General features: G+C 40.6%; 1 protein-coding gene across 1 annotated transcript in view; it reads right to left on the reverse strand.

Annotated features, from left to right (window-relative positions):
• The window catches only part of slc30a9 (solute carrier family 30 member 9), a 44,728-nt gene that overhangs the window by 13,399 nt on the left and 19,145 nt on the right, over positions 1 to 12,184 (reverse strand). Inside the window, exons 8-13 of the mRNA XM_061891581.1 lie at positions 10,791 to 10,849; positions 9,402 to 9,469; positions 7,394 to 7,552; positions 7,173 to 7,308; positions 7,052 to 7,091; positions 6,901 to 6,972 (exon numbers count right to left, since the gene is read on the reverse strand). Of these exons, the coding sequence (XP_061747565.1) occupies positions 6,901 to 6,972; positions 7,052 to 7,091; positions 7,173 to 7,308; positions 7,394 to 7,552; positions 9,402 to 9,469; positions 10,791 to 10,849 (534 nt within the window). The remainder of the gene's footprint in view (positions 1 to 6,900; positions 6,973 to 7,051; positions 7,092 to 7,172; positions 7,309 to 7,393; positions 7,553 to 9,401; positions 9,470 to 10,790; positions 10,850 to 12,184) is intronic.

Here is a 12,184-nt window from a genome sequence, read left to right on the forward strand (position 1 = left end):
ATTTTCTTATTTAAACGGGTATAGCAGGTCCATTCTATGTGTCTGCTTATTGTGTTACTAGTGTTTTAGTGAGATTATATGGTCGTACCTGTACAACCTGAAGGTCGGCCCCGCACCTTTTTTCAGCACCAGTCGACGGGTGGTGGCGATGCCCATATCTGCCCTTCGCAAGGGACCCTCTTCGAAACACGATCTTTCGAAATGATCGCTGCCTAATACACTGTACTTTGTGTGTGTGATCCAATCCAACCGTGTTCGCTTGACCGCTCTGTTCCGTAGTAAAGCTTCACCGTCATCTTTCGGGAATGAAACACCGGCTGTGTTTGTTTTGCTAAAGGCGGCCGCAATACACCGCTTCCCACCTACAGCTTTCTTCTTTGACGTCTCCATTATTCATTGAATAAATTGCAAAAGATTCAGCAACACAGATGTCCATAATACTGTGGAATTATGCGATGAAAAGAGACGACTTATAGCTGTGAACGGTGCTGTAACAAAACGTCCTCTACAACAGTGGTCCCCAACCACAGGGCCGCAGAAGAATTTTTTATTTAAAAAAAAAAAAATATATATATATATATATATATATATATATATATATATTTTTTTTTAATTAAATAAATGGGTTGTACTTGTATAGCGCTTTTCTACCTTCAAGGTACTCAAAGCGCTTTGACACTACTTCCACATTTACCCATTCACACACTGATGGAGGGAGCTGCCATGCAAGGCGTCAACCAGCACCCATCAGGAGCAAGGGTGAAGTGTCTTGCTCAGGACACAACGGACGTGACGAGGTTGGTACTAGGTGGGATTTGAACCAGGGGCCCTCGGGTCGCGCACGGCCACTCTCCTACTGCGCCAAATCAACATAAAAAATACAATATACACTTACAATTAGTGCACCAACCACAAAAACGTCCCTTTTTCATGACAAAAAGGAAGAAAGAAAAAAAAAAAGAAAAAAACAAGGACATTACCCCCCGGGCCGCGGGACAAATTATTAAGCGTTGACCGGTCCGCGGGTAAAAAAAGGTTGGGGACCACTGCTCTACAATGCGTGACGTCACGCGCACGAGTCATCAGACCGTGACGTTTTAGCATGATACTTCCCCGCGAAATTTAAAATTGCAATTTAGTTAACTAAACTGGCCATATTGGCATGTGTTGCAATGTTAATATTTCATCATTGATATATAAACTATCAGACTGCGTGGTCGGTAGAAGTGGGTTTCAGTAGGCCTTTTTTAAATAATGTATATTTCTACAGTAGAATATCAATATTATTTAGAGAGGATCTTTATTGTTTCGTTTTCAGCACAAACATGTTCAAAAGCAAAAGCACATTGTACAGGGTAACAGAACAGGAACGAACATACAGTACGGTACCCCGTAAAAGGTAGGAAAAAGATGGACGCGGGGGTAGGATGGGTTAAAAAAAAAAAAGTAGATCCCAGACTGGGCTCCTTTCAGGATGACCCAGTTGGGGTGAGGAAAAAAAAACTTGATAGCAAACCACATAAATATACATATTATGACATCCAACTCAGAGAGGCATCTGGCCAGAAGTGAAGTGAAGTGAATTATATTTATATAGCGCTTTTTCTCTAGTGACTCAAAGCGCTTTACATAGTGAAACCCAATATCTAAGTTACATTCAAACCAGTGTGGGTGGCACTGGGAGCATGTGGGTAAAGTGTCTTGCCCAAGGACACAACGGCAGTGACTAGGATGGCGGAAGCGGGAATCAAACCTGCAACCCTCAAGTTGCTGGCACGGCCACTCTACCAACCGAGCTAAACCGCCCCAACAAACTGCCAGCCCTTTGGGGCGCTGCTCCGTTTTCTGTCATAACACGTGGGGTGGATCATCTAAGGTGGGATGTAGGAGTGGTGTATTTTTCGTGGATGCATGAGTGTGTATAAGCCGGCAATGTCTCTGTTCCGTCACCTTGGTGCTCTCGCAAACGCGACAACACAGCCAGTCAGTCCAACAAGAATCAACAACAACAGGTGTGTGTCCATAAAAGACAGGGAAGGGCAACTGTGTCCATGGTTACGTCAACATGGAAATCATATGCCCTACTTTTTTATTGCGTTTAGTGACTTAAGCATACTAGTGCTGTATCAAGTAGGTAGCAACCATGCTGAGATCTCAAACTTCTAGTAGACTTGCTCTTTCTTTCACTCATTTGCTCCTTATCTGTTTCACCGTGTTGCAAGTTCGCTCCAAAAAAACTGTCCGCACTATATTCCAACTCTCCAAAACAAACCTGCAAACCTACTCCCACCCTGACTAAATGAACAGCCTCCCTTGAAGACTCCAAACCCCTCCTTTGGGCATACCACTGACAGGGAAAACGTTTAAAAAAACAAAACAAACTTTACCCTTAATGTACACATCTTGACATTATTTCATGCTTAACATGATCCAGTATATGTATATACTGTACACATTATTGCCAAAGGTATTTGGCCACTCATCCAAAGGACCAAAATCAGGTGTCCTAATTACTTGGCCCGGCCACAGGTGTAAAAAAAATCAGGCACTTCGGCATGGAGACTGTTTCTACAAACATTTGTGAAAGAATGAGTTGCTCTCAGAAGCTCAGTGATTTCCAGCGTGGAACTGTCACCTGTGCAACAAATCCAGTCGTCAAATTTCTTCGCACTTAAATATTCCAAAGTCAACTGTCGGCTTTATGATAAGAACATGGAAGAGTTTGGGAACAACAGCAACTCAGTCACAAAGTGGTAGGCCACGCAAACTACCAGAGAGGGGTCAGCGGATGCTGAAGCGCATAGTGCAAAAAAGTCGCAGACTTTCTGCACAGTCAGTTGCTACAGAACTCCAAACTTCATGTGACCTTCCAATTAGCCCACGTACAGTACGCAGAGAGCTTCATGGAATGGGTTTCCAAGGCCGAGCAGCTACATCTAAGCCATACATCACCAAGTTCAATGCAAAGCTTCAGATGCAGTGGTGTAAAGCACGTCACCACTGGACTCTAGAGTTGTGGAGATGCGTTTCCTGGAGTGATGAATCACGCTTTCCATCTGGCAAACTGATGTACGCGTCTGGGTTTGGAGGTTGCCAGGGGAACGCTACATTTTGGACTGCATTGTGCCGAGTGTAAAATTTGTCAGAGGAGGAATTATGGTGTGGGGTTGTTTTTCAGGAGTTGGGCATGGCCCCTTGGTTCCGGTGAAAGGAACTTGGAATGCTCAAGGATAACAAAACATTTTGAACAATTCCATGCTCCCAACCTTTTGGGAACAGTTTGGAGTGGGCCCCTTCCTCTTCCAACATGACTGTGCACCAGTGCACAAAGCAAGGCCCATAAAGACATGGATGACCAAGTCTGGTGTGGATGAACTTGACTGGCCTGCACAGAGTCCTGACCTGAACCCGATAGAACACCTTTGGGACGAATTAGAACGAAGACTGAGAGCCAGACCTTCTCGACCAACATCAGTGTGACCTCACCAATGCGCTTTCGGAAGAATGGTCAAAAATTCCTATAAACACACTCCGCAACCTTGTGGACAGCCTTCCCAGATGAGTTGAAGCTGCAATAGCTGCAAAAGGTGGACTGACATCATATTGAACCCTATGGGTTCGGAATGAGATGGCACTTAAAGTTTATATGGGAGTCAAGGCAGGTTACCAAATACTTTTGGCAATATAGTGTATATTGATTACATATTTCTAATGAAACTTAAGCGCATAGTGCAAAAAGGTTGCCGACTTTCTGTACGGTCAATTGCTACAGAACTCCAAACTTCATGTGACCTTCCAATTAGCCCACGTACAGTACGCAGAGAGCTTCATGGAATGGGTTTCCATGGCATCTAAGCCATACATAACAAAGTTCAATGCAAAGCTTCGGGTGCAGAAGTGTAAAGCACGTCGCCACTTGACTCTGGAGCAGTGGAGACGCGTTTCCTGTAATGATGAATCACGCTTTTCCTTCTGGCAATCTGATGTACGAGTCTAGGATTTGAGGTTGCCAGGAGAACGCTACATTTTGGACTGCATTGTGCCGAGTGTAAAATTTGTCGGAGGAGGAATTATGGTGTGGGGTTGTTTTTCAGGAGTTGGGCTTGGCCCCTTAGTTTCAGTGAAAGGAACTTTGAATGCTCAAGGCTAACAAAACATTTTGAACAATTCCATACTCCCAACCTTGTGGGAACAGTTTGGAGTGGGCCCCTTCCTCTTCCAACATGACTGTACACAAAGCAAGGTCCATAAAGACATGGATGACAGAGTCTGGTCTCGATGAACTTGACTGGCCTGCACAGAGTCCTGACATGAACCCGATAAAACACCTTTGGGAGGAATTACAACAGAGACCGAGAGCCAGGCCTTCTCGACCAACATCATTGTGACCTCACCAATGCGCTTTAGGAAGAATGGTCGAAAATTCCTATAAACACACTCTGCAACCTTGTGGACAGCCTTCCCAGAAGAGTTCAGGCTGTAATAGCTGCAAAAGGTGGACTGACATCATATTGAATCCTATGGGTTCAGAATGAGCTGGCACTTAAAGTTCATAAGGGAGTCAAGGCAGATTACCAAATACTTTTGGCAATATAATGTATATTGATTACATGTTTCTAATGAAACTTAGTATATTTAACAACTCCACGATTTAAAAAAAAAAAAGGCCACGTTAAAACCACTTGGTCTGGTCCACTGGTCACATGACCTTCGCAAAGCGCGCCAGTTTGTATTTTTATGGTATCAACTGAACATGCTGCATCCTTCTGACTGAACTCCGAGTGACGCCAGGTCAACTGCCCAGTGAGTCCCTATTGTGTGCACGCTTGGGCCTTGCGTTGTCGCGTACACCCGACAACACGCCACTCAAAAAGTGATATGGTCTTTTTGACAGCACACCTGCTCCCGTTGTCAGCGTGCAGGTGCGTCCTCGCTCTTCTGGCCAGAGAGAGACAGGGACGTGCTGTCATCAAGTGACGGTGTGATAACAGCGCACCAACACAAGCTTCGGAATTTGCATGCATATTGCGCGGCCCATTAATCTTTTTTTTTTTCATTATTATATTTTTATGATCGTGAGAAGCTATAATTGAAATCGAAATGTGATTAATTTTCCAGCCCTACCACGCAGTCAAGGATAATACACACGTGTCCCACCCCACAACTCTCACGCCTTCGTTGCTTCACCCCCACCAGCCTGGTCTGTTGACCGAGATCAGAGCCGTGTGGAAAGCAGCATTCGCTGGATAAATCTCCACCCCCATGTCTCAAGTATGCATGTCGTAATATGTGTTTATATTTGCTTGCATTATGTTGGTTGAGGTTTTTATCCTGGTCTCAAAACTGAATCAGAATCGTAAAAATCCTACCAATTCCCATCTCTATACAGGAGGAAAAGGAAATTGACAAAACTTGCTTAAAGTATATAGCAAAGCACATCAAACAATCCAGCACAGGGGTGTCAAACTAATTTTAGATCGGGGGCCACATGAAGAAAAATCTACTCCCAAGTGGGCCGGACTGGTAAAATCACGGCACGATAACTTTAAAATAAAGACAACTTCGGATTGTATTCTTTGTTTGAAAATAGAACAAGCACATTCTGAAAAAAACGTTTTTTTTACATTCATATGTTTCGGTTGATAGTATTCTATCTTTATTTGTTGTTATCTATACTTTCTGAATAAAATAAGTCAGTGGTTCTCAACCTTTTTTCAGTGATGTACCCCCTGTGAAATTTTTTTTAATTAAAGTACCCCTTAATCAGAGCAAAGCATTTTTGGTTGAAAAAAAGAGATAAAGAAGTAAAATACAGCACTATGTCATCAGTCTCTGATTTATTAAATTGTATAACAGTGCAAAATATTGCTCATTTGTAGTGGTTTTCTTGAACTATTTGGAAAAAAATATATAAAAATAACTAAAAACTTGTTGAAAAATAAAGTGTTTCAATTATAAATAAAGATTTCTACACATAGAAGTAATCATCAACTTAAAGTGCCCTCTTTGGGGATTGTAATAGAGATCCATCTGGATTTATCAACTTAATTCTAAACATTTCTTCACTAAAAAAGAAATATTTTTAACATCAACATTTATGGAACATGTCCACAAAAAATCCAGCTGTTACACTGAATATTGCATTTCTTTTCACAGTCTACGAACTTACATTCATATTTTGTTGAAGTATTATTCAATAAATATATTTATAAAGGATTTTTGAATTGTTGCAATTTTTAGAATCCATCTATCCATTTTTTACCGCTTATTCCCTTTTGGGGTCGCTGGCACCTATCTCAGCTACAATCGGGCAGAAGGCAGGGTGAATATTTTTCAAAAATCTCACATACCCCTTGGCATACCTTCAAGTACCCCCAGGGGTACGCATACCCCCATTTGAGAACCACTGAATTATGTGATAATGTTCATCAATCAACTTGTTGGTGTTAATGTTCCATCCATCAAGATAAAAAAATAATCATATTAAAATCAAATTACAAGATGTTATTTATGTAGTTTGACAATTTTTGTCGACCAGTGCACTAACATCATGTGTTTTTTTTTGTTTTTACATATGTAGCATAATCTACAAAAATACACAGATTTGCTATTGCGACATCTAGTGGACACATTTAGAACAGCAGTTTCTTTCATTCAAACATTTTGGCTCACTGTCATACTTAGCAAACTCATCCCGCGGGACGGATAAAACCTGTTTGAGGGCCTGATCCGGCCCGCGGGCCTTACGTTTGACACCCCTGATCTAGCACCATATGCCATTACTCCCTGGCCTTGGTGAACGTATATGTCTTTATATTTTCCGATTAAAAATGCATTGCGAATGGCAGCAAGAAACTCTTAACACAGACAAAACGTTTGATACAGGAATATTGTACATACCATATTCATAAAAAGACAGTCCGTGAAGGCGGGCGCTTCTCTTAATCTCATTGATTGCAACAAGTAGTGTGGCTAGGAAGAAAAAAATACAAATATTGAGTCGTTTAAAAATTTGCCATTCAAAAAAAAAAAAAGTATAAATATTTATTACCTCCTTCAGACACGAGAGAACCTGCCAAAATGCAGTATGCCTGCCACAAAAAAATGGGTGTAGCTTTAATTAACATCATATTAAACTTGTACAAAAGGGAGCGGTGACAGCAGACACTCACCCATAATAAAGACTCAATGGGCGCTGGGTGCAACAATCCCATGATGCCGTGGTACCAGGAGAGGCCGGCACCCATCATGAAAATACCCACGCCGCTGATGAGGGAGGCGATGTAGCGCATGTTGGAGAAGCCATAGCTGATGGGGGAAGACCACAGTTTGTTTTTTTACTTAGTTGCTCTGTAACGCACTGGAGACAAGTAGAAAAAATGTAAAGTTTTACGGGTGCACTGCGTCGGGGTTGCGGATGGACTGGCTGATGCCTAAAGCAAGTAAGGCCTGATTGCAGGTATCAGCCAGGGAGTGTATGGCCTCGGAGAACATGCTGGCCGAGCCCGTATAGACCCATGCCAGCAGCTTGAAAATGAAATTCAGCCCATTTCTGTAGACAAAACAAAAGTTGTTTTATTTTTAATTTGTTGTAAGTACAGAGGAAAAGCTATATTTTTCAGATGCTATCATGCATGTCCTCAATGTCTTTAATTGACAGCATGTGTCCTCTTAACAAAATCATCTAAATTAGGTCGGCCAGAGGACTTCACGTGACACCTGATTCTTCCAATTAGGTCTTTTTCTTTACATGACAAGATAAGCTACTTTAGTTCCTATAAACCCAGAATTAGCAAGCAAATAGTACACTACTACTAGTAGTACAAAACCCAATCCCACGTTGTGTAAATGGTAAATAAAAACAGAATACAATGATTTGCTAATCCTTTTCAACCTATATTCAATAGAATGTACTGCAAAGACAAGATACTTAACATTTGAACTGGAAATTTTTTTTTTTTCCAAATATTAGCTCATTTGGAATTTGATGTCTGCAACATGTTTCAAAGAAGCTGGCGCAAGTGGCAAAAAAGACTGAAAAGGTTGAGGAATGCGCATAAAAAACACTTATTTGAAACATACCACAGGTGAACAGGCTAATTGGGAACAGGTGGGTTCCATGGTTGGGTATAAAAGCAGCTTCTATGAAATACTCAGTTATTCACAAACAAGGATGTGGCGAGGGTCACCACTTTGTGAATAAATACGTGAGAAAATTGTCAAACAGTTTGAGAACAACATTTCTCAACCAGCTATTGCAAGGAAAATTAGGGATTTCACCATACGCTCCGTAATATCATCAGAAGATTCTGGAGAAATCACTGCACGTAAGCGGCTAAGCCCTCAGGCAGTAATGCATCAAAAAGCGACATCAGTGTGTAAAGGATATCACCACATGGGCTCAGGAACACTTCAGAAAACTACTGTCAGTAAATACAGTTCATCGCTACATCTGTAGGTTTACGATGCAAACCCAAAGCCATTAATCAACAACACCCAGAAACACCGCCGGCTTCGCTAGGCCCGAGCTCATCTAACATGGACTGATGCAAAGAGGAAAAGTGTTCTGTGGTCTGATGAGTCCACATTTCAAATTGCTTCTGGAAACTGCGGACGCTGTGTCCTCCGGAACAATGAGGAAAAGAAACATCCGGACCAAAGAGGAAAATAACCATCCGGAATGTTATAGGCGCAAAGTTCAAAAGCCAACATCTGTGATGGTATGGGGGTGTATTAGTGCCCAAGGCATGGGTAACTTACACATCTGTGAAGGCACCATTAATGCTGAAAAGTAAATACAGGTTTTGGAGCAACAGACAATGCCATCCAAGCAATGGTATCATGGACGCCCCTGCTTGTTCCAACAGCGTGGCGTGGTAGTAAAAGAGTGCAGGTACTAGACTGGCCTGCATGTAGTCCACACCTGTCTCCTGTTGAAAATGTGTGGCGCATTATGAAGCGTAAAATACCACAAGGGAGACCCCGGACTGTTGAACAACTAAAGCTGTACATCAAGCAAGAATGGGAAAGAATTCCACCTGAAAAGCTTCAAAAATTGGTCTCCTCAGTTCCCAAACATTTACTGAGTGTTGTTAAAAGGAAAGGCCATGTAACACAGTGGTAAAAATGCCCCTGTGACAACTTTTTTGCAACCTGCTGCTGCCATTAAATTCTAATTTAATGATTATTTGCACAAAAAAGTTATGTTTCTCAATTTGAACATTAAATATATTGTTTTTGCAGTACATTCAATTAAATATAAGTTGAAAAGGATTTTGCACATGTAATGTGGCCAGGTTTCCAGAAGTGCATACAAACACTGTTTGAAATGTGGAATAAGTTCATATAAAAGACACATTATGGATATAATAGATGTGTCTGACGAGAAGTCAAAAACTTACATGCAGATAGCGACCATGACCACTTTCCCCGGCCCTTGGAGAAACGTAGCCCTCTGGCCTGATCGTGGCTTTCATAAAAAAAAACAAAATAACGTATGTATTAATTGCAGCATTATTAAAGACAAACTTACAATTCACACACATTTTGGTGGTTTCGCAAAAATGCATCTTTTATTCTGACCCAGTTATTTTGAGTAATTTTGCAACTTGGCAAACGACACTCACTGGCTGATTTGATAGAAGAGCATTGACAGGACATTTGCACGGCATCTTCGTGAGAGATGTTTCTAGCACTGTCTCTGAATAAGCAGTGTATCCCATACGTTCAAACGTATTCCTGCCAGGCCGCCATAAGTTTTGTTTGTATTATACCTGTTCGTCCTCACTCATAAAACGCATTCTATTGGGACAGTGACACACCTGGTCTGCCAAACAATAAGAAGACAAGAAGACATAGCAGGAGGGAACAGTGTTGCCAACTTTGCGACTTTGTCGTTATATTTTAGCGAGTATTCAGATCCCTCTAGCTTGTGACTGGCAACAGATCTAGCGACCTTGTATGTGCTTATAAAAGAACACATCTTTCTACACAAGTGCCATGTCCTGTTTTTGACCCCCATCATCTTGCTTGTGAAAAAAAAAAAAACAAAAGTTCACAAATGTTCATTTGTATTTCAAAACATATTTTCCTGCCACAGCATCCACACAAATTACCTACACATGCATTGTGACCAAATATGCAATTTAGACAAAACCCCCCACAAATATGAGCTGCAGTCAGTCCTGTGGGAAACACTGACAGGGTGACCAAAATATTGCAAGCAGCTCTTACGATGATTACGATCAGAATTGAGCATTACAGTCGTCCCTGACCACATCGTGCTTCAAATATTGCATTTTTTAAACAACATTTTTGCTCTAAATTAAACATTTTTAAGCATAAAAGTGGTTAAATGAACAAAAAGTATCAATACTACAGTGGTATTGGCCATTACATGAGACCAAACCAATATTAGATGAGACCAAACCAATATCAGATGAAACCAAAAAAATCTGAAAAACGCTGTTCAGTATCATGTTCACTGATTGGCTCAGCCTCAGACCGGATTAAAAGAGTGTAAAGTTGACCAAAGGGTGTTATTTCATGTCTAAAAGGCTCTCATAATGTTGATAAATGTATTTAAAAAGGTAGCAAACAGGTTTTATATGCTGTAGCTATGAATATTTAGAATTTATTATCAACACCAATAAACAAATGACTGTACTATATGTTTGCAAAGGTAGCTGGCTTAGAGAAGACCTCATCGGGGCTTTAGCTAAAAATATAGCAGCTACAGAGGTTATGACAAGTGCACATAAACTATAAGTACAATAGATCAAGAGGCTCACCTTTGTGTTTCCCCAAAAGTCTTTGTATTCCTTTAACAGCTGCTGACTGCGAAAAATATCTATAGATCAACAAGAGAGAAAAAAAGATTGTCACTGCTAATAAGTGCTGTACCTTGAACTCTATCATGAGATTATCCAGGGCCAATACCGACAACCACTCACACTCACACACTATATTATTAGAATAGAAGTACTTTATTGATCCCTGGGGGGAATTCAGCACCACAGTTTGCTCACAATAGACAATGATAATAATAAATAATAATAATAAATAATATAATATACTATATATATAATATAAATGAATAATATAAATATATTCTACATATATTCTACATTTAAGTGCAGTCAAGGAACATATGCATTATACAGTCTGATGGCTGTCGGTATGAAGGACCTCCTGTGTCGTTCCGTTCCTGCATTTTGGGAGTCTGAGCCTTCCACTGAACGTGCTCATTCTCTCCGCAAGGTCCGAGTGTAGTGGGTGGGAGGTGTTGTCCATAACGGCTTGTAGTTTTGCAAGACTTCTCCTCTCTGACACCACCGCCAGAGAGTCTAGCTCCCCTCCCACCACGTTACTGGCCTTCTCTACCAACTTGTCCAGTCTGTTTGCGTCCCTCGCTCAATTACCTGTCCATGTTGGTGATCAATTTAAAAGAAGTACGTCAGAGGTTTTTCCTCTGCTATATTTAAGTGTTATAGATATTTTCCGGGTACAATGCAAAAACTGAAATCTAAGTAAGATTAAATATCTCAAATAAGGGTGATATTTGCTTATTTTCTGTCTGATAAGATAATTCTTCGCACTAAGCAGATTTTATGTTAGAGTGTTTTACTTGTTTTAAGGATTTTGGTCCTAAATGATCTCAGTAAGATATTACAGCTTGCTGCTGAAATTTTATGACCTATATTGAGTAAAACATGCTTGAAACTAGAATATCAACTGATGCAAAGCTGTGCCATCAACACTCGCAAGTATAAAACACTTTTTTTAAAGTAATAATTTCTTACTTCAAGCATCCATCCATCCATTTTCTACCGCTTATTCCCTTTTGGAGTCACGGGGGGCACTGGCGCCTATCTCAGCAAAATTCATGATGCCGAGCGCATATCATTATGTCAAGATAACGGCACTAGCATTTACTTAATTTAAGAATATGTTTCACAATATTGCATAAAAGGTCCCTTTTCTTTCTACCAAGAAAAGTGCACTTGTTATGAGGGAGAATATACTTATTTTAAGGTATTTTTTTAATACATTGAGGTTAGCTAATTTTACTTGTTTTGGAAAGTCTTGGCAAGCCAAATTTTCTTGTTTATTGTGAGATAATTTTGCTTAGTTCAAATAAAATAACCCCAATTTTTTTTTTTGTGTGTGTTTTTGAAAACGGACT

The sequence above is a fragment of the Nerophis ophidion genome, linkage group LG29 (assembly GCF_033978795.1).
Source record: "Nerophis ophidion isolate RoL-2023_Sa linkage group LG29, RoL_Noph_v1.0, whole genome shotgun sequence".
NCBI classification, from domain to species: Eukaryota; Metazoa; Chordata; class Actinopteri; order Syngnathiformes; family Syngnathidae; genus Nerophis; species Nerophis ophidion.